This window comes from Entelurus aequoreus, linkage group LG02 (genome assembly GCF_033978785.1).
Source record: "Entelurus aequoreus isolate RoL-2023_Sb linkage group LG02, RoL_Eaeq_v1.1, whole genome shotgun sequence".
Taxonomy (NCBI): Eukaryota; Metazoa; Chordata; class Actinopteri; order Syngnathiformes; family Syngnathidae; genus Entelurus; species Entelurus aequoreus.
Genome location: NC_084732.1, coordinates 69833832 through 69857877, shown reverse-complemented (window position 1 = coordinate 69857877; position 24046 = coordinate 69833832). Strand labels below are relative to the sequence as shown.

At 37.0% G+C, this 24046-nt stretch overlaps 1 protein-coding gene across 1 annotated transcript in view; it reads right to left on the bottom strand.

Moving 5' to 3' along the window:
• LOC133664367 (exostosin-2) overlaps positions 1-22704 on the bottom strand; it is a 36846-nt gene extending 14142 nt beyond the window's left edge. Inside the window, exons 1-9 of the mRNA XM_062068925.1 lie at positions 22542-22704; positions 19024-19366; positions 18724-18947; positions 17223-17312; positions 14126-14242; positions 11694-11889; positions 11465-11604; positions 11288-11381; positions 4874-5005 (exon numbers count right to left, since the gene is read on the bottom strand). Of these exons, the coding sequence (XP_061924909.1) occupies positions 4874-5005; positions 11288-11381; positions 11465-11604; positions 11694-11889; positions 14126-14242; positions 17223-17312; positions 18724-18947; positions 19024-19338 (1308 nt within the window). The 5' untranslated portion in view covers positions 19339-19366; positions 22542-22704. The remainder of the gene's footprint in view (positions 1-4873; positions 5006-11287; positions 11382-11464; positions 11605-11693; positions 11890-14125; positions 14243-17222; positions 17313-18723; positions 18948-19023; positions 19367-22541) is intronic.
• Between the last annotated feature and the right edge of the window lie 1342 nt (positions 22705-24046).

Below are 24046 nucleotides of genomic sequence, written 5' to 3'. Positions count from 1 at the left end.
ATCGCAATACTTTTTAAGTAGGAACTGACAGAAAACCAGTGTGTGCAATGTTTACTCTTTAGATGGTTATCAATGTGGATTAAATGAGATATGTGTAACTATTAGTACTCAAGATTGTTTGACATCCGTAGTCATCGCAATACTTTTTAAGTAGGAACTGACAGAAAACCAGTGTGTGCAATGTTTACTCTTTAGATGGTTATCAATGTGGATTAAGTCTCTCTCCGTCTCTCTCTTTCTCCCTTAATTGACAGCCAAAACACAGATGTATACACAAAATATTTTAGTCTGAGAGGCCTCAACCTTAAAAGTGAAGTCTGTCTTTACTTTTAGCGGCCTGTCCTTCATTCACCAAACCCCAGCATAACCTCACTAGCAGCCCTGGGTAAATGTGATTTCAATCACCAGCCTAAAGTTTGACATGAATTGAAAGATTTACTTTTGCTGGTGTTGTTGCACTAATTTATTTTGTGCTTTGTGGAAGTTGTTCTTCCTATGCCCTAACTGAAATTAAACTTTTAACACTATGCCTCATCTTGACCAGGAAGGCCCTTCCTTGACACAATTGAGCTCTAGGTATAAAGCTAATTTATAAGTTAAGTTAAAGTTAAAGTACCAATAATTGTCACACACACACTAGGTGTGGTCAAATTATCCTCTGCTTTTGACCCATCACCCTTGATCACACCCTGGGAGGTGAGGGGAGCAGTCAGCAGCAGCGGTGGCTGCGCCCGGGAATAATTTTTTGGTGATTATACTCACTCACCTTGCAAATGGTGATATAAAGTATATTCATGCAAATGAAGTGTAAAGCCAAATCTCTCCAATTGAACAATTGACAATTTCATTAAACTCTTATGTACACCTGTCAGACTTGGTTCATCAAAACAGAACCATTTTTTCATGTTCTTACACCTTGAATCCCACACACTGAATACAAGTGAGAATGTGATGATTAACAGCTCTCAACAGTTGGTTGCATAGCCAAGTTGTGTGCAGCCACAGACTCTCACAACCACATTTATCCACATAATGTGGGTACACACATAAAGACAATCAGGTTTCTTTGTTCTGATTTTACCACTTCCAAACAAAGACAGCAAAAGGTGGATTATGTTATGTGTAATAAGATTGTCCTGATGTGTGTTAGGAGTGCTAAGGGTAGTGAGAGGATCCATATACAGCACTTTATATATACAGTACATATATATATATATATGTATATATAAATATATATATATATATACAGTACATATATATATATATACATATATATAGTCGAGGTTTCTGTGGTTTATCCGTTACACAGTGCTCAATACCAGGGTAGAGCGGAATATACGTTAGGTCAGGGAAAAACACATGAGACTATATCATCCCTACAAGCCTGTTTCGCAGGTCTCCCTGCTCGTCAGGGGATTTTATATAAAAGGCTTGTAGGGATGATATTGTGTTTTTTCCTGACCTAACGTGTGTGTGTATATATATATATATATATATATATATATATATATATATATATATATATATATATATACATACATACATACATACATACATACATACATACACACACATACATATATTAGGGCCGACTGTTAACTATAAATTTCAATAACAATTTTTTTAACGGCCGATTAACACAAAAACTTCCTTTTTGACCCTCGAGCCATGCCACTGCGGTGAACTTGGCTGCAGTTCACTTGCTACTGATGAGCCACAAGCGAGCAGAAATGGACAAAGGAAAGTCAACCTTAAGGAAATATCAGATTCAAAGCCATGGCAAGTTGTTCTCCTGACAAGAAAGGACTATTTTTCGCCGTGAGAAGAGGCAACATCCCTGCAGCAAACGTCGTTGTAAAGTGTGTGGTGCTTCACTTCCGTGTTCAGATTACGGTTAAGGTGCAGTGATAATATAACATTTATATTGTTACGGTGACTCCTTTAGTAAGTAAGATGACATAAAAACTCAACAGAAATGAAAGGCGGTCGGCACAATGTCGAAAGTAGACTTTTTTTTATTGCAAACGATGTCAAGACACTATCTCAACCCAATCACACACTTTTCCGGCTTCAAAATAAAAGCACTACGCTATACATCCGGGTCAACTATGTTTAAGATTTCTCCTTAATGTACGGGCTTCATATTAGCTGCCACACCTAAAAAAAATATTAAAGTAATATGATATATTGTAGCGTTCAGAAGAAAACAAAGTCTGAGGCTTTTTTTTTAGCTTTTATTGCCAATTTTATGCTAACAACGGGCCCAATTTCAAAAAGTATTTCCTCTGTGCACACACGTCTGCCTCCGTGCTTCACTTCGAGACACATACTTGTTCATTCTCCGCCGGCAAGGTGAAAAATGACCACCATAACACACTAACATACACATTAACACCAGACATACGCACGGGGTTGTCTGGCTGGCTGAAATATTGTGTAAATTATTTTATAACATGTTCTGGTCGAGTCCTCTATTACAAAATAATGAGCAGGCGCAATATTACTTGGGCTGCAACTAACGATTAATTTGATGATCGATTATTCTGTCGATTATTACTTCGATTAATAATCGGATAAAAGAGACAAACTACATTTCTATCCTTTCCAGTATTTTATTGAAAAAAACAGCATACTGGCACCATACTTATTTTGATTATTGTTTCTCAGCTGTTTGTACATGCAGTTTATAAATAAAGGTTTATTAAAAAAAATACAAATACAAATACAATTTAAAAATGTAAAAATAAAATCAAATAAAAAATTGCCTATGCACATGCGCATAGCATAGATCCAATGAATCGTAGACTAAATTAAATCGCCAACTATTTTTATAATCGATTTTAATCGATTTAATCGATTAGTTGTTGCAGCCCTAAATATTACATTTTCTTAATTAACAGAGAACGTTAAAACATTGTCATGCAGATATTTGAAGCCACCCCCCTGCAAATTATCTGTCTCGGCTACACTTATTAATGATGACAAATTGTATCTATCTGCAATTAATTTTGAGTTAACTATGAAAATGATATTGATCACGATTAAATATTTTAATCGTTTGACAGCCCTAATATATATATATATATATATACACAAATATATATACTGTATATATTTATAAGGCTCTTTTTCTCGAGTGACTCAAAGCGCTTTACATAGTGAAACCCATTATCTACATCTCTAAGCTACATTTAAACCAGTGTAGGTGGCACTGGGAGCAGGTAGGTAAAGTGTCCTGCCCAAGGACACAACGGCGGTGACTAGGATGGCGAAAGCGGGACTCGAACCTGGAATGGCCGCTCTACCAACCAAGCTACGCTGCCCAGGCAGAAAATTATAAAGTCCATCTTAACCTCGGTTCCTATTATAATTTTTTCTACAGTCTTATTTCTTTTATTTGTTTGGGATTTTTCTCTCAAACATAGTTCCAACCTTAGACTCCTCTTTTCTTCTCATATATCTTATTCTGTATTGCCTGTTTTTCCTGTCATTGCTATATGATTCTTGTTTGATTTTGTTAGATCGCGTTTGTTTACGCAGGATTTTAGGATTGGAGGACTGGAGTCTGGATTGGTGGTTGGACAGAAACATTATGTGTGATGTATGCTGTGTTGATATTGTTGTAGCATACCAAACACATAATGATCAAAACTGTTCAATGCTGGTCTATGGATGTTCTCATTCATTGTCATTGTATTCTCAGGACATTCAATCGGATTAGAGACGAAACGAAACGTCTTCTAAGACAAACTGAACAGGCTTCATTAGTTCATGTTCATAAACATCGATTGGTCAGATCTAGTCTAGAGCTAGCCAAGATAAGAGGCAAAATGTCTAAGACAAACTGAACAGCCAAGTTGCAATCGATTGAATGCCCAGAGAATACAAAGACTTGGATGGTCGTGTTGTGCTTCAAAAAGCACAACGAACAAATTGCCACAGTAAACATTAGAACGTTTGGGTATATTTTAATCTAACTGTAGTTCATTTTTCTCATTTTGGCCCAGATCGTTTGGACACGTTTAAAGATGATGACAGCATTTGAACTCTGGTGCAGATAAAATCCATCGATTTTGGACATACCTAACAACTGATCTGGACCAAAGAAGGTGAATTATAGGTGTTATAGCAGCCTTAGCGTTGGATGCGGTCATATTTTCGTCAACAGTACGGTACTTTTACTTTTATTTTGGACATATACCAGTTGCGGAACATTTCTGTCAAGCATTGCTTGTTTACAACATGAGACACTAATCTTTGTACATATATCTAGGCCAAGCTACGTAAAACAAAAAGATACAGTACAAAGTCTTCCAAAAGTGTGTGCCATGGTTTTATAAAACCAAGGTTGAACTTTCCACATTCACATTATGATCATAAGCATAGCGCAAAACATACAAGTTAATATGTTGTGGCAATGACTTTATTGCTATGTTTGTGGAAATTATAAAAGTCTCCAAGTATGAGGGCATTTGGCACTAAAATATTAAGAGTCTAAGCTAAATATGATTATCATGTTTAGCTTTTACTATGGGTAGGATCCAATGCATGCACCAAAATTATCAAAAAGAATGGATTGGCTAGTCATAAGTTTTGACAGACCCCAGGCTTGAATCCAATTGCAAACACCCTCAAGAGGAAAATTTGCAAGAAAACGATTGCACTAAATTTGCTGTGCTTTAAGAAATATGGTATATTCCCTTTTCCCCAGTCTATGTGTAAAGGTTTTGAAGTTATATATTTTTTTAAATCATAAAGAAAAAAAATTAATTTTATAACATGTCTAGGCTTCTAGATCCACATTAGATCAATTATATTTGAATAACTAGGTCACTATTATTAAGATGCATGTCAAAAAGGACCAGTTACCTACCACCACAGGTGGATTATTCCACTGCTCGTAGGTGAGTGCGGCGTATGGGTAGATGCGGTCATTGATGATCTGGAGCGTTGTCAAGCCTATAGCCTTCATGGAGCTGAAATAAGCTTCCCAGAACCAACGTGCCTACGGAAAAAATGAAAGTGGTCTGTTCAAATGTTACCATGACAAAACAACACAAAAACAGTACAACAAAAGAATGTGTGGGGATAAAAACAACAACAATTAATTATTTGTACTATGTTATTACATCTAATAGGACTAAATTAATCACATTTATGACCTGGTTTGGCTAAAATAGGTTTTTATGTAAATGTTCATATTGTTGAGGCATTTTGCCTTGGCCTCGTCTCAAAAAAGTGGTAATAGAAACAAAATTGGGTTTGCAGTTAAATATAAAAAATAAATAAAATACCAATGGTAATTAATTTTACTTAAGAGAATATTTTATTTTTATTATTTTATTTATTATTACATTATATGTTCACAGAGGAAAAAAACAAAAGCCATGTTAGAATATTATACCACACAAGACAAAGAATAAAATAAAAAATATATATCTTAGTGTCATCATATAAGTCAAAAGCCCCAATTCCAACTCCTCTCATAAATACAAATGTAGCAAAATGACCAGTGTCGACCTTTAACCCCAGCAATCTCAAACATCGTGGATCACATATCCTTTATAAACGAGTCTGTGCAGGTTTTTGTTCATAGTACAATTACCCCCACAAATTTCTCGTAATAGGGATCTTGTGTTTTGACAATTCCTCTCTATAAAGAATGTTGATGCAGACCACTACGGCTAGTAATAATCTTGATTAACTATTATTATTATCATCATTATACATTTACAGCAGGACAGATGGTCTTTGTTGAAATAATACTAACAAATTAATTAAACATATAAATGAAAAACTGCACAATGAAATAATTATTACACATTATTACAGTCTTTTTCTATTGTGCAAAAGCCATATAACCGTTTTTTTTAAGTAATACCCATCAAATATTGCAATATTGTACTAAAATGTCTAATTCATGCCAATATGAGGAACAATTTATATTTTGTTTTACTTTATTCATATTGATTTCAATGAGTATACTGAATATCGAATATAAAATAGAAAAAGACAATGAACTTATGTGTGATATAATACAAATCCTGTCATGTTTGAAATGGCATACTAAAAGACAAATTAATGATATATAATTTGCAGGGGACATTATTTAAAGAAAACTTTGAAAGTTGAAAAAACTCAGCAATAGTTGAATGACATACAGTATGTATGACAAAAACATCGGAGTGAGTGTATGTGTGTCTAAAATGTTTTGTTCTGCTGATTCAACTGTTTGTTCTTAGGGTGTGTGCTCGTATTGTATCTCTAGACTATCACTAGAGAGCATTTTTGACCAAAATAGAAGTTCACACTTTGACTGTATGGTACAGTATAGTTTGACAGTAGGGATGTACGACATTTATATTTCATATCACAGTTATTGTGACCAAAACGATCACGGTTATCATTATTGCGGGATCATTTATTGTGCTCAAAAAGTACTTATATACACACACAGAAATCTTTTAACTAAGTTTAATTTATTTTTTAAAATATAATTATAATACATTGACACATTATACTTTCTTGGCAGAAGTGACAATAAATATTGCTTTGGATTCTTAAGACCCAAATTTTTATTTGGGTGTTTAAATGTTAGTGTTTTCCCATTTAAATTTGTAAAAGTTTTTTTATTTTTTATTTATATAAGCAAATTGATTGTTTACTTTGCTTCACGTCTGGTTTATGTGACGTCACACAAGTTTACTTTCTGTTGTAGACAGCTTCATCTTTGTTAATATAAAGTGGGTACGGAACGTATTCAGACCCCTTTAAATATGTAGTACAGTTGGAACAGTACAGTAAACTGCCAGTTAATATTTAAACATTTAACATGTGACATTTCTAACAATTTTGAACAGAAATAGTTCATGCACATTCAGATGAATTCTTCAAAATTACAATTAAAATTATTTTGGCCGGGGGCCGAGCTGTATATATGCGCACTAATTGACTGAAAGAGCACGCACTTGGCGCGATGATGTCATTTTATCGATGGAAAAATTTATTTTTAGACAATATGATTTGCCTGAGCGGCTAGTAGACCCCGAGAGTAACAAGCGGTTGCCTTGTTGCCTTTCCATTAAGAACAATAAATTCGTTTTTAGTATAAGTTTGCTGGTTTCAAGAAATGTACGGTAATGCCGAGCGCGTATCATTATGTCAAGATAATGGCACTAGCATTTACTTAATTTAAGAATATTTTTCAACATATTGAGCAAAAAGGTCTTTTCTTTTTTCTACCAAGAAAAGTGCACTTGTTATTAGTGAGAATATACTTATTTTAAGGTATTTTTGGGTTCATTGAAGTTAGCTAATTTGACTTGTTTTGGAAAGTCTTAACAAGCCAAATGTTCTTGTTCTATTGGCAGATAATTTTCCTTAGTTCAAATAAAATACCCCTAATTTTTGTATTTTTTTTCTTCTTGTTTTTGAACACTGACTTTTTGCAGTGCACTGAAGCATGGTGGTGGCAGCATCATGCTGGGGATGGGGATGTTTTTTAGCAGTTGGAACTGGGAGACTCGTCAGGATAGAGGCAAAGATAAATGCAGCAATGTACAGAGATATCCTGGATGAAAACCTATGCTTCCCATCCAATCTGATGGAGCTTGAGCGGTGCTGCAAAAAGGAATGGGCAAAGAGGAATGGAAGAAACTGCCCAAAGATACAGTAGGTGTGCCAAGCTTGTGGCATCATATTCAAAAAGACCTGATGCTGTAATTGCTGCCAAAGGTCAACAAAGAATTGAGCAAAGGGTCTGAATATTTATGTACATGTGATTTTTCGGGTTTTTGTAATTTTTAATACATTTGAAAAAGTTCTACATTTTTGTTTCTGTGGTGCCGAGTGTACATTATTGAGAAATAAAATTACCTTTTTCATTTTTAGCCAATGGCTGCAATGAAATAGAGTGAACAATTTAAAGAGGTCTAAATAATTTTCGTACCCAGTGTATTCGCTAAAAATAAAACAAAACAAAAACACTGTCATTTTCCTCTGCTTATAGATCGATCGTTTTTTGTAAGAGAGTAGGCTCAATGTGCACAATTGAATACCTTAGTTGCCTAGACAGTAATACCATAATCATGGTATGTTGTTTATTAATGTGGAAGGACATGAGTTATTGTTTCTTGTTTTCGTGTTTGTATTTAAGATAGCTAGCGAGCTTGCGCTAGTGTGTGAGTTTATCAAAGTGCGGCTATCAATCACGGTTTTTTGATCATTTTAATTTAAAACGGCAGTACTAACCGTCTGAAGTTTTACTGCGGTTATCATTAATACTGTTTATCACTACATCCCTAATGTGCAGTTACTGCTTTAGGCGGTAAATATACTGTATGTTTGGATTTATTTTGGGGGTCGTTTCTAGAAGCAAAAAATTAGTGAAAACCTTTTTTTTATTAATTTGGCTGACCGTTCAAACTGCTGGCGAATTTGTGGTCTCAATGTTTAAAGAAGGCTAATTGTGTCTGGTGACCATGCAACCATTTTTTTAAACAACATGTCCGAGTGTCATATTAATAAGTTAGACTGGCTTTTATTTTTTACAGAGCAATGAGAAAAATCAAAAAGGCTTTCTAATCCCAAGGGGGAATGCCAACAGTTCATAAATCAGCCAGTGATGAAAGTTTTCTTTTCCGACTGAGAAGAGGTTGTAAGAAAACTGTGCTAGCCCGAGGGAATGCCCCCCCCCTTTCCTCTCCCATTGCTTGCAGAAACTGTTATGATCAGGGATGAAAAAGGTCTTTCTTCCCCTATATTTGTAATGTATCTTTTAATCTGCATGTGTACTTCTCTTTAGCCTTTGATGATTAAAAAATTGCCAATAAAATAAAAAAATGGAAACATAATTAATACACTTATCTTTATCAGATAAGTGTATGTATCACTTATCTTTATCTTATTACACTTACCACTTATTAAAGGATCAAATAAAAAAAACAATCAAGATTAATCTCATAAACGGATATTAGGCTCTTTAATAACAGTCCAAAGCAATGTATTTTCTCTTTTGCTATTTAAATCATTAGACCAAAGGTCAAAGTCATGAGCAGAAACAGTTTGGAGTACAGAAGTCTTTGTTTAAGTCTACTTGTCAAGTGTGTGACAGATGACTGCACCTAAAGAAGTGCGCTGCAAGTCACTGAGTGAGCCGTGGCGAGAAGCAGGCGATCATTAGTGATTTGGACTTAATCAAAAACAGCAGCGAAGCCAAGTCAGCTGGTCACTAGGAATTATGCATTACTGTGCATGTATGTTACCTTGACCTGTGGTCAAAATATTTACACCAAAAGCAGACACATTGGATTTGTTTGCCTGGACAACCAGTTTATGTTAACCTCATGATTATAACTTCAAGGAAACAAGCACTCGTTTGTGTACAGTTAAATGTTATTAAATCTAGCTGTGAAACTGTATGAATTGGAATTTACTGAGCCAGTTAGACTTGGCTGTCATCAACCTGTCATCAACTTTTCTATTTTTAGCTTTAGATCAGCTTTATATTAATCCAGAGTAAAATAGATGTATGGATGCACATGACTGCAATGCAACACTTTCAAATGCAAAAGCTATTGAGCCCTCTGCTGGCAAAACTGATTAACAGCACAAAAAGTCAGCAAATGTCAAATTTACTTTTTTCAAAATCCAACTGAATGAAAAATGAAGATTACAATACCATATATGGAGGAGGGTAAAGAGGACGTTTGCTATTTATTCAATTGGTTTTATATTTATTTATTTTTTGTTTTTATTCAGTGGTGGAGCTAAGGATAATATTTGAACATTGTTTTTAATATTGTTTTTAAAGGCCTACTGAAACCCACTACTACCGACCACGCAGTCTGATAGTTTATATATCAATGATGAAATCTTAACATTGCAACACATGCCAATACGGCCGGGTTAACTTATAAAGTGCAATTTTAAATTTCCCGCTAAACTTCCGGTTGAAAATGTCTATGTATGATGACGTATGCGCGAGACGTCAATCGTTGAAACGGGAAGTATGCAGACACATTGAATCCTATACAAAAAACTCTGTTTTCATCTCAAAATTCCACAGTATTCTGGACATCTGTGTTGGTGAATCTTTGGCAATTTGTTTAATGAACAATGGAGACTGCAAAGAAGAAAGTTGTAGGTGGGATCGGTGTATTAGCGGCGGACTACAGCAACACAACCAGGAGGACAGAGATGGATAGCAGACACGCTAGCCGCCAAACTCACCTTAACTTCCTCCGTCTCGCCGACCGCATCTGTGATCGGGTGAAGTCCTTCGTCGCACCGTCGATCGCTGGAACGCAGGTGAGCACGGGTGTTGATGAGCAGATGAGGGCTGGCTGGCTGGCGTAGGTGGATAGCTAATGTTTTTAGCATAGCTCTGTGAGGTCCGGGTGCTAAGCTAGCTTCAATGGCGTCGTTAGCAACAGCATTGTTAACCTTCGCCAGGCTGGAAAGCATTGACCGTGTATTTACATGTCCATGGTTTAATAGTATTGTTGATCTTCTGTCTATCCTTCCAGTCAGGGATTTATTTATTTTGTTTCTATCTGCATTTGAGCCCGATGCTATCACGTTAGCTCAGTAGCTAAAGAGCTTCGCCGATGTATTGTCGTGGAGATAAAAGTCACTGTGAATGTCCATTTTGCGTTCTCGACTCTCATTTTCAAGAGGATATAGTATCCGAGGTGGTTTAAAATACAAATCCGTGATCCACAATAGAAAAAGGAGAGAGTGTGGAATCCAATGAGCCAGCTTGTACCTAAGTTACGGTCACAGCGAAAAAAGATATGTCTTGCACTGCATTCTAGTCCTTCACTCTAACGTACCTCATCCACGAATCTTTCATCCTCGCTCAAATTAATGGGGTAATCCTCACTTTCTCTGTCCGAATCGCTCTAGCTGCATTGAAAACAATAGGAAAATGTCAGGAGCCTTTCAACTGACTACGTCACGCTACTTCCTGTACAGTCAAGGCTTTTTTTATCAGCGACCAAAAGTTGCAACTTTATCGTCGATGTTCTCTACTAAATCCTTTCAGCAAAAATATGGCAATATCGCGAAATGATCAAGTATGACACATAGAATGGATCTGCTATCCCCGTTTAAATAAAAAAAAATCATTTCAGTAGGCCTTTAATATTGTTTTTAATATTGTTTTTAATATTGCTGTGCAGCACTTTGGAAACATTTTTGTTGTTTAAATGTGCTATATAAATAAAGTGGATTGGATTGGACGTATTGAAATGTTCAAAGAGTAAAGGAGGATGAGAGGACTACATACCTGTCTCTGCATCTCCTCTACTTGTCTCTGCGGAATACTCTTCAAGATGGTGTACATCTCAGACAGCTTCTCCTCTGGAATAACCACAGATGCTCTATGCCAGAAAAATAAATGATCACAAAATAATGACTCAAGTTATTTTCTCGCTTAATGGCAGTAACATTGAATTGGCCAGACCTTTTCCAGTCGAGAACTTCAGAGAAAGGAAGAATGTAGGAGTCAGCGAGGATGACGGGGACACAACCCGCTTGTAGAACATCACTCAGAGCAGCTTGACCCAAACGAGCCCCCCTTAAGACCACACAAAAGGAGGATTCCTATATAGACATTTAGCAAACATAGTGTGTTTTAGATAGATATGACTATTATTTTCAAAATGATTTAATGCCGTTGTTTGTCGTCCCACCTGCAGGATCTGCGGATAGTTGTACACTTGCCCCTTGTAGCAGCGCTTTCGAGTCGAGGCAGCTCCCTGAGAGAGGTTGCTACACTTGTCCAAAAGGAGCAGAGCTTCGCCGTTTTCTTCCTTCAGGCGTTCCAGTTCAGCCCGGTACTCTCGGTGAATGGCAGTTTGAGAGGACAGGATAAAGAAGCGGCGAGGCCTGAAAATGGCAAGTGATAGTGACTGGCGTGCGAGCACATGTCATGACACGGAATACATGGACATGAACAACATATGACTTCAGAGGGGTCAACTTTTTCATGTTGTCTCTGGACTTAATTGTTTTTGTTCCCAGTTTTTCCTGTTCATTTCAGGGGCTTTTATAATTATTTGGGAACAACTATAAAGTTTTTTTTAGTAAAATACGCCATAAATCAAGTTGAGTACAGGTTAAAGCTACATCTTACCTAGCTGTGATATAAAAACTGTACATGTATTAATTTTCTACTGCTTCAGGTCACGGGTGAGCTGGAGCCTATCCCAGCTGACTTTGAACAAGAGAGCAACTTTGAACAGAGGCAGAGTACACAGTGGACTAGAGATGTGCCAATCAATTAGCCACCGATCAGTATCAGTATTTTTGTGATCGCCATTGCTGATTATTAGAGATGTAACGGTGTTGTAGATACCGCGGTATTTCGGTTTCAAAGTCTTCACAATAATGCCGTGACACGTGATGAAATCAAACAAAAACTTGGTGTGTAGTTTATTTCCAGCACTCTAGCGTCGACTGGGACTGAAAATAGACTACATCTCCCAGAACCCTTTGCGCAGCGCGGGGTCGACAAGGCGGAGGCATGGAAGGCCGTAAGCAGGAAGTGAAGTGTGTTTGTAGTAGATAAAAGGAATTGTTTCTTTTTACATCAAATGTCATCAAAACCTGTCCATAACTCTTAAGAGTTATGTTGCTAACAAACAGACAAACTCTGGTGGAAGCCTACCCTTTTTGAGGGTAAGGGAGTCTGCGTTATTCAAAGCAAAGCGCACTACTTTCTTCTCAAGCGTTTTCAAGCTACACTGACACCTGTACACTCAAAGAAATATGAGCAAACTGAAAAGCTACTTGATAAATCCTCAATCCATCCATTCTACTGCTTGTCTCTCTATGTCGCGGGGGGTGGGGCTGCACTCGGGCACCCTAGAGGCTGGACAAGTCGCCACATAAACCGTCACCCAGAAAAGATATTGGAAACCAGCAAAGCTAAACATCAGTTTGTGAGGTATTTACATTATTAAAAGTTAAATTGTTAGTTAGCTTTTCTGAAAAACAGCATTTTCCAAACTGATATAAACATATCCACTGTGGAAGATACTGCTTCTCAGAAAGTAAAAGTTGAAAGACATTAGAGTGAACATTATTGTTTTACACTGAATGTTTACATTGTCACGATAGAGGCACTCAACTGTAAGTGTTATTTATTATTTGCTTGAAAAAGTGGATGCTCCTGCACAATTATTTGCACTTAAAAATACATGTTTGGAAAAATAAATATGATTAAAACATATTAGCATTATGTTTTTGGTCAATTACAGTAATCCTGCCACTTCATTTTACACAGTATGGCATTTTAAAAAATGTTGTTGTTTTTTGCACATATACCACAATAATATCGTACCATGGCCTTAATACCATGATAATATCGTGCTGTGAGATTTTTGATTCCGTTACATCCCTACTGATTAATGCATTTTTTATTGCCAATTACAAACGCTGTTCCCTCTGGCTGACAGTGTATTTATTTGTACTTCCCCAGCTGACCAGCAGCTAGCAACTAATTGTGTCTCCATTTAGAGTGTGGAGCCGCTCCTCAAAGCTAATAATAATCACTTCTATTACAGGAAATAAACACCTGCAATTCTTTGTATCTTAAGTATCAATTTCAAGTAATTTCTTTATCACTGCAGGATACCATAAATACATTTTAAAAATTGCAGTTAATACATGTGATTAGTATCGGTATCATCATCGTCCAATCTCACTCAGGGATAACTGGCATATCGGAATAAGCAAGATAAAACACTGATCAGAACATCCCAACTGAGGACTGATCGCCAGTAAATGACAGGGTACATATAAACAACCAACCATTCACAGGATTTCACACTCACATCCTCATGTAAAACACATTTGGCAGCAACTTTAACTAGGCACGAGCAAAATGTACTTAACATGCTCAGACTGTTGCATGTCTGTTAAATCTCATCTGATTAGTTTACTGCATTTGCTCATGTAAAAATATAAATTGCATTTATAATAACAGGGAATCTAGATGAGGGCAAAACTTTACCTCTTCAGGCTGGCAATATTCTACGGTTTGTCATTATTTGTTATTATTCATTAAGTCAAGAAAAAAAATTGAAGTACACAGGTACTACTGTATGAGTAAAACGCTCACCCTGGTTGTCTCTCAGGAAGCTCCACATCAGCAGAGAGAGGACTGTAAACTGGAATGCTGACATCATAACCCTGTCTGTAGGTCCAGGTAGAGAAACCACCACCAGCCAGCAGCGCTCTGAAAGTAAGACAAATAACTCTACATTTGGTACATTTAAACACACACAAAAAGCAAAAACACATGTCTTCCATTTGTTCCCATTTTCACAAAATGTATATGGACCACTGGCAGTTTGAGTGAAGTGTTTTTTAGCATTCCAGCTCAAAGGCAAAATGACTGAAGGGCAAATACAATGAAAATCTTACCACAGCTGGTTCTGTTTAGGATCCAAGACAAACAGACTCTCTGGAGAAGCGCAGGAAATTCCTTACATCTGAATATATTGTTGGTGGTCTCACATATGCCATCAAATTTCACTTTAATGTACAGGATATCTATTTGTAGCTATTTGTAAATATATATTTCACATTCTGGAAGTGATTTATTACATGTGTGTTCTACTTGTGCAACACATTAGGGTCCGCACATGAATCAACAATCAATCATTCTTTAGCGACATGCCTTGAACCATACTGTACAATCAGTTATTACATACATAAATAGTATATATTTTTAAAACACAACAGTCAAAGGAGAACATCTGAGGATGCTATCAGACACTTAAACATATGAGCTCATAACTACTTTGCTATTGTTCCACTTACTGTAAGCATGTACTTTGTTTCCCTCCACATAGAGTTCTGGTCAGACTTTACATACATTCACTCAAGTTTTATGCACAAAACTTGACCTATTTTTGGGCATAATGACAAAACATATGTTTGGAGTAGTCCAAGTAAAGACTTTCAAACCTCCCTCTAAATTTCTTCAACTTCACCTCTAATCAACAGCTGGATGCCTGAAACTTGGACACAACTCGGTTTTCCAACAGGACCAGACTCATTTTTACAATTGTATTAAAAAAAAAAAGGCAAAAAACATTTGTATATATTAAAAAGACAAATATTTGTATTAGTCATTAGTAACATCATTAAAGTCATTTTTGCAGGGTTTTTTTTTATACTTCAATTTGACTTGCTTATATAGCTCCTTGTCAGAGTTGAGCGTGTGACATCAACTCTTGTGACAACCTCAAGTCTCGTTGACAACTTAGCTTGTCTGCGTCCTTTGTCGCAAGAAAACAATGGCATTCAAAAGGGCACAGGAGTATCATTGCAGCCGAAAGTAATTGACATGTTTACAAGTAGGGATGTCAAAAATAATAAAAACTGACTAATTCGATTAATCACAAACAATATTGCTTTCATTGTGTATATACGCAGATTAATCACAACATTCTAAAAGGCGACGGGAATTGTTATACCGTCAGTGATCAGGTCAATGGATATGTCAGTGCAAAGATGAGTGAGGAAACAACTGGTGTGGTCGGTGGCAATTTTTACTACAAAATACACCTTGGTGAGTCTTTTAGATAAAATTGATTGCATGTTTTGAGCAAACATTTTTTTATATTTCCTGGATGACATTCTCCCATTAAAATTGCACGTGTGTCCAAATATTGTTTGTTTTTTAAAGTTAATTTAAATTACGCAAGTGAGTAATAACCTGTGATTAATCATGATTAATTCAAGTTAAAAAGTGTAATTAATTTGATTTTTTTTAAATATCTTCTGACAGCACTAGTTACAAGTAATTTTTACTGATAATGTTGATCTGAAATTAGAGGAGGTGGGCTGTATGCCCTCTGAACGAGTTGTATACACTGTAGGAATGTAACGATATGAAAATTCCATATCAGTGTTATTATGACCAAAATGATCAGTTATTATCACTGTATTTTTGAATGTGCTCAAAGGGTACTTTTACACACACTGAAATCTTTTGACCAAGTTTTTCTTCAAATAACTAAAATACATTATGGTGTCCTACTCTGTGCAGCGGTCCTTAAACGCACCATAAAAACACCTCAGTCACACTCCTTGAATATATATGTCATGAGTGTGCATTGCTGCTGTAGTTTTGACCCCAAGATGCAGGAGACAGGAGGGCGATGTGCAGGTAGGACAAGTATTTAATTGCTTAACCAGGAGTTCAACAACACATGTAACATTGTCCATAACCAAGACAATCTTCCAGCCCTGACTGCAGGGCAGGCTGGCTTATAAAAGCCTGATAGGCAACCACGAACAGGTGTGCTCAGGTTGCTAATCAGGGACAGGTGATGGGAAACTGCGCTCAGGCCAGAGTGGTGAAACCAGAGTGAATAGAAATCAGAGAGCCGGAAAAGAAACAAGTACAGAAAGTTAAGAAACACAAGAACATGTCAGACCTGACACGACAGGTATTGACAATAGATTGATCACGCTGCACAGAGAGCACAGTTTGTAGGTTCAGTGTGTACAATTGCTCAGACAGTAATATTTGTATCTAAGTTTAGATTGGGTTATGTTGTTTCATAATGGGGAAAGGGGAAAGACGTCAATGTCTCATATTTATGTTAGCATTTAAGCTTGCGCCAGTCAGTCAGTGAGTTTATCAAAGTGCGATTATCAATCAGAATTTTTCGATCATATTAATTTAAAACTGTAATGCTAACCATCTGGAGTTTTACAAAGGTCATCATGAATATTGTTTATTGTTACATCCCTAATACACAGGAAATAATGTTCCACTACAAGCGAACCAATCAATTAATGCCTTTACAGTCTGCAAGGTTCGACTTTTTTGAAGGAGCACGTCACACCATGTACAATGGTTTAAGCCTATTCAACGGTTAAAATAGAATACACAAATGCGTACATTTTTGCAGATCTGCAGGACAATGACCCCAAACACACTAGGTTTAGAATGGAAAAAGCAGGCTAATATTGAGCTTTTGAAATTGCCCTAACCTGCACCTTATAAAACATTTGCTTGAATAAGAAAAGTTCAAATAAATTAATAAGACATTTGTTACCATGAGTATATGTACACTTGCGATTGGCTTGTTTGTGAAATCGAAGCAATGCATCAAAATTCAGTGTTTAGTCTTGTATGCTATAAACAATACCAGATGGTCGACTGACTATAAAACAATGCTAGTTCATGATGTAGCTACCTGTCCCTGGGAACATCCAAAGCAGTGTTGTAGTCTGGGGGCCCCCCTGGCAACATGTTAAAAAGTAGATGGTTCATTCCTTTGTTCCACCTAAAAAAAATAATACCAGGCGATCAATGCAATAAGGAACATCATTTGACCTATATACAAAAACAATATATAACAAATATTTAATTACCTTATTTTCCGGACTATAAGGCGCACTTAAAATCTTTTTTTTCTCTTTTTCACAAAACTGCGCCTTATGTACAGAATAATTTTGGTTTTGCTTACCGGCCTCGAAGAATTTTATTTGGTACATGGTGTAATGATAAGTGTGACCAGTAGATGGCAGTCAAACATAAGCGATACTGCAACATGATGACAATATGACTCAAGTAAACAACACCAACATTTTATATGTTCCATTGAAAATATAGAACATTACACATGGCTCTCAAAAATCTATTGATGTGTTTTAGTACGACTTTGGTAAGCTATGAAGCTGCACCGCTTGATGGATTGTACTGCGATTCAACATACCAGTATTATTATGGTGTGTGTGTATAAGGTAAGACATTATCTGGCGTTTTGTTTCGCAATATTATGCAAAAGCAACTTTTCTTACCTTCTGGTACCTGCTGATTTGTATTTGTGATCTGCATAAATCCTGTAAAATTTCACGTGTCCGCCTTTGTAGTCCGTGCCGTAGTCGATAAGCTTCTTCTTTTTCTCTATCTTCTTGTTATGGGACATTCATTTTCTGCTGTTGCCATTTCTAATATAAAGTAGTGTAAAGTTCTTACTTATATTTGTCAGTAAACTCGCCATGAAAGCGCTAAAACATACCGGTGTAGTGATTTTACATTATTCACCCAAGGAACTTTGGTTATTAGAGAGTCTCGGTCGGACGTTTTTTTACGAGACACATTTACCGCGTTGTTGTTGTTTCCGGATGAGGAGATGCTGCTCCGATATTGATTAAAGTAAAGTCTGAATGTCATTAAAACAATTAACTCCATCTTTTGACACTTCTTCCACTCCCGTCCTTGCACGCTACACCGCTACAACAAAGATGACGGGGAGAAGACGCTGCCGAAGGTGAGCCACGTAAATAAGACCGCCCACAAAACGGCGCATCCAGAAGCGACTGTCAGAAAGCGACTTGAAGATGATCTGTAAAACATAATCTATGCAACATTTTGACCAAAGAACCACCATTACATGTTATGTAGACCACAAGGAAGAGTTAATTTAGAAACAAATAATAATAATAATAATATGACTCCTTCAATGCGCCCTATAATCCGGTGCGCTTTATATATGAAAAAAGATAAAAAATAGACCATTCATTGGCAGTGCACCTTATAATCCAGTGAGCCCTATGGTCCGGAAAGTACGGCAGTCATTATACCTTTAGTTAGATATCGGTCTTAAAGACCTTAATATTTAAAGATTGTTTAAGACACCTACATAATATTGTTAGCTGTTTGAGCAGACAAATGACAACAGTAAAATTTACCTGGGTAGCATTGCCAGAGCCTGTGCAGTCTCTCTGATACGCAAAGAGTTCTGGTTGAGAACGTCCGTCGATGGGATAAAAAGACAAGCCCTGTTGACATCATCGGTGTAGAAGTCACTATCTGAGATGGCGCTAAGTAGATCGTTGTATTCTCGTGATAGTCCAGTGCTGCTGATTGGAACCCCAAGTTCATCTACAAACCTCTGCAGCTGGTAGATGTAAACCTAAGCATAGACACAACAATCATCACTGACGAACCTCAAAAGGGGTGTGCCAAGTGTGAACAGGTGCAGGACTTACTTTAATTCGATTCTTTGGATTGTAGCCACATCTGTACACATCAAAACAAGTGTGCATGCGACAGCTGAGGTCCCCTCTCTCAGGAATGGGGCTAGAGACTGGGAGGCGCACCAGAGGAGCATCATGAACGCTGCGTTTGTCCACGGTCCAGTCAGCTGAGGATTCAATGGAGTGAGGCCAGAACTGGAACATCCCAGTGGCAATAAGACCAAGCAACACCACGGAGAAGAGGGTAATGTAGTATATGCGGTGCTTGGTCTTCATGCGCGGGATGAGAGCCGGTCCACGGGAGCTGTATTTACTGGAGGCATACATGTCTGCCTGCTGCCTGTCGACTCAGCCACTGAAATCACAGGCATGGAAAATACATTTCTCACAAAAAATTAGGGACATTCACTAGTGGTACACAGGCTCCATTTAGTGGTATGCCAAAGAATCACTTAGTTTACTATTGTACGATGTGACTCAAACCGTTATCAGACTTCAATGGAAGTCGTTACAATCAGACTACTGTAGGCCAAAGTCAACGCCAAAATAAATCATTAAGAAAATCAGAACCGTTTGACTCCGTCATTTCTATCACTCAACACGTGTGGGAACCAAATGTTCTCCACCGTCGCCGCTTAAGTCCGCCCTTTCCCAGCCAATCAACACACAGAACAAATGCAAACAAAAACAAACTTTAGCACAGAAAGCTGCACTTAAAAAGGATGCCTTCAAGGCCATGGGAAACCACAACTGTTAAACATTGAATAAACTATATGTAGAACATAACATAAACATAGAATCCAGTCTGTTACATATTAAAAACATGAAATACTACCCACAATATCTTATCAACCAATGACATGAAAATGTTTAAGGAGATACAAATTACTTTAATCATTTTAAAAAGTTTGCAAGTGCTTCTGGGTAGCCATATGTAGCGTACATACACGTTCAGTTCAGTTTCAGTTTATTTTGAACATGCATACGATACAATGTAATGCATCACACATTTCCAGTTGTTTCATTACAGCATGTCCGAAAAGGAGTAGGAAGAAGCAGAGCTTATTTAATCCAACCCCTTTTCATATCATAGCAATTTTATCCAATTTCCTTGTTCTCTGTAACAGAACAGTGAACAAATAAATAATAAATAAATAATATACCATAGTAAGCATGGAAATATTAAATACATAAATAATCTTTTTCTCAATAAAAAACAAAAAAAAGGGAAAAAAAAGGGTTCAAGATGTTTATCATAATTCTTGTTCTGTGTACTTTGTGAACACTTGTAGTTTGAACAGTCTCTTAAACTGAATTATATTGGTGCTTTGTTTGATTTATTTGGTTAATCCATTCCATAATTTAATTCCACATACGGATATACTAAAGGTTTTAAGTGTTGTACGAGCATACAAATGTTTTAAATTAGATTTTCCTCTAAGGTTATATTTCTCCTCTTTTGTTGAGAAGAATTGTTGTACATTCTTGGGTAGCAGATTATAGTTTGTTTTGTACATCATTTTAGCTGTTTGCTTTTAGCTGTTCCTTCCAGTTTCCACTGACAAGACGGTTTTCTGTTGTTGGTAGCTACAGGCTGTGATGGGAAAAGGTGGTGGTTGTCTCTTAATAATGACCAGTACAAATTGCTAATTGGCTAATAGCAGTATGGATCAGGAGGGAGCACTATCTAAACAATACCATGTTTTTAGTGAATACTTTGGCCTACCACGCCACAGTGTTTTAATGTTGGTCACTATGATGGTACTTGGAGAACCAAGAGTATTCTAAAGTAGTACTTGGTGGATACATTTTAAAATCACCGATCTAACAATGGACCATCCATATCCATACACTTGGGTAAAACGGAATCCATCCTATTTGGGTCCCACATCAACCTTAACAAAGTCAATGACTTCACTATAAAAGTGGGTGACATTGTTATCACAAGGAAGGATGAAGTCACCTACCTAGGTTCCATTCTAGAGGCGAATCTTTCCTGTGATAAAATGGCAACCAAGGTAATCAAAAAGGTCAACCAACGAACGAGATTTCTCTACAGAATCTCCTCTCTGGTCAACAAAAGCACCATGAAGATTCTAGCGGGAACTCTCGTTCAACCCTTTTTCGATTACGCATGCACCTCCTGGTACCCTAGCACCTCCAAATCCCTCAAATCTAGACTCAAAACATCCCAGAACAAGCTAGTCAGATTACTTTGAGACCTCCACCCCAAATCCCAACTCACTCCTACCCACTTCTCCAAAGTGGGCTGGCTCAGGGTGGAGGACAGAGTAAAACAACTTGCACTGAGCCTAGTCTATAAAATTCGCTACACCTCCCTAAAACCGAAGTACATGTCAAACTACTTCCTTAACGTAAATGACCGCCATAACACAACACCATGCAGGGGGAGCTCCACTAACCACGTTAAACCCAGATTCCGAACTAACAAAGGTCTTAACTCATTCTCTTTCTATGCCACATCAATATGGAATGCACTCCCAACAGGTGTAAAAGAAAGGGCATCTCTATCCTCCTTCAAAACCGCACTAAAAGAACACCTCCAGGCAACTACAACCCTGAACTAACACCCTCCCTTCCACATAATACCTCTTCGGATTGTAAATAATCAAATGTAAACAATCAAATGTAGACATTTTTTCTTATACTTTCTGATCTCTCTCTCTATGTCCACCACTTGCTGTACATATCCTACCAAGTCAGTCCTACACTGTTTCAATATGCATTTCTCTGATGATGCAATTGTTGATGCTGATTGTTGATGACTGAAGTGTTGATACCAACCAAATCTAACCCCCCACGCCCCCCTTCATATCCCACACCCCGGATTGTAAATAATATAAATAATTCAATGTATATACTCTGATGATTATCTTGTGTGATGACTGTATTATGATGTTAGTATATATTTCCTAGTATATATCTGTATCATAAATCAATTAAAGTAGACCCCGACTTAAACAAGTTGAAAAACTTATTCGGGTGTTACCATTTAGTGGTCAGTTGTACGGAATATGTACTTCACTGTGCAATCTACAAATAAAAGTTTCAATCAATCAAACCAGATTACACACAGGCATACAGTATGCATTTATCTATCGTGCATGTTATGTTGATCCTGAAAGTATACCCCGACAACATAATATATCCCTTACTTTTTGTGAGCATCACATATGCTGATAAACGTCCAATAAATAGTGATTGAACCATCTCCTATCAGAATTTACAAAAACAGATGGACTGCAGTGATTTACTAAATGGTCTGAAATGTACACATAACCATTAAGGAAAATGTTGACAAGACAAGAACCGAAACCTTAGTATCTTAAAACCAAGGGCGATGTTTGATTACAGCTGGGTGTCGCAATGTTATGGTTAGTAGAAGCGAGCCTAGCAAACACAGCTAGCTACATTAGCTAACTGAATGTCATCTTGAAGTAACGTTACCAATGAGCGAAAATGACAATAACCGTAGATTCCTATTGCTACCGTGACGACGTTTTACCTACCGAGACGTTTTCTGGGACTTAGCTGGACACTCCAATGTTAATTCATGGCTGAGATATTTCGTTAGCAAAATACCAGCGTTAGCCTCCGGAAATAGTAACCGGAAGTTGATTTCGCTTCTTTGTATTTTGTCGTGTACCCTTAATGTAAATATTTTTCATGTACACATTTGTAAAATTATACAGATTTGTGTTAATATTGTTTATGTTCTGAAGGATGGTGTATGTGTTAAATCATATTGTTTTTTTTAAATAAATTGCTGAAAAGAAAAAGTGCCGTGAAGCTAGCGTTGGAGTTCAGACGTTGTCTCCCTCTAGTGGCAACAACTCAAAAGTCCACATTTTTACACACCTTTTTATATGCAAATATTGTGCATTTCATTAGTGGAGTATAAATACGTGTAATTACAGTAGTTTATGACGACGCAAGCCACATTTGAAACACGTTTCAAATTGTTTCTGTATAGAAGCGACATTTTGATTATACTCTAATCAGATGTTCTACGTAACTGGGATCAAAGCTGACACACTGGTGTTTTTTGTTATTAGCTGGTCATTCCATAGTACTAATTAATCTATATGAAAAATGCATTGTCAAATTAAGCAGTCTTTTAATATTAGATTATTGTAGACACAGTGCAGTACATTTAGATCCATTCATTTTAATGTCTGCAGCGTTTAAAGAGAATAAAAGAACCCTTAAACTTTTTGAATTACAAAACCCCAAACCAGTGAAGTTGGCACCTTGTGTAATTCACAATGATTTTCAAATCCTTTTCAACTTATATTCAATTGAATAGACTGCAAAGTTAAGATATTTAATGTGCGAACTGAGAAACTATTTTTTTTTTGCAAATAGTCATTAACTTAGAAATTAATGGCAGCAACACAGTGCAAAAAAGTTGGCACAGGGGCATTTTTACCACTGTGTTACATGGCCTTTCCTTTTAACAACACTCAGTAAACGTTTGGGAACTGAAGAGACCAATTTTTTAAGCTTTTCAGGTGGAATTATTTCCCATTCTTGCTTAATGTACAGCTTAAGTTATTCAACAGTCCGGGGTCTCCATTGTGGTATTTTAGGCTCCCTATTGCGCCACACATTTTCAATGGAAGATGACAGGACTACAGGCAGGCCAGTCTAGTACCTGCACTCTTTTACTATGAAGCCACGCTGTTGTAACACATGGCTTGGCATTGTCTAGCTGAAATAAGCGGCCATTATAACGTTACTTGGATGGAAACATATGTTGCTCCAAAACCTGAATGTACAGCATTAATTGGACCTTCACAGATGTGTAAGTTACCCATGCCTTGGACACTAATACACCCCCATACCATCACAGATGCTGGCTTTTGAATTTTGCACCCATAACAATCCGGATGGTTCTTTTCTTCTTTGTTCCGGAGGACACAAGATCCACAGTTTCCAAAAACAATTTGAAATGTGGACTCCTCAGACCACAAAACACTTTTACACTTTGCATCAGTCTATCTAAGATGAGCTC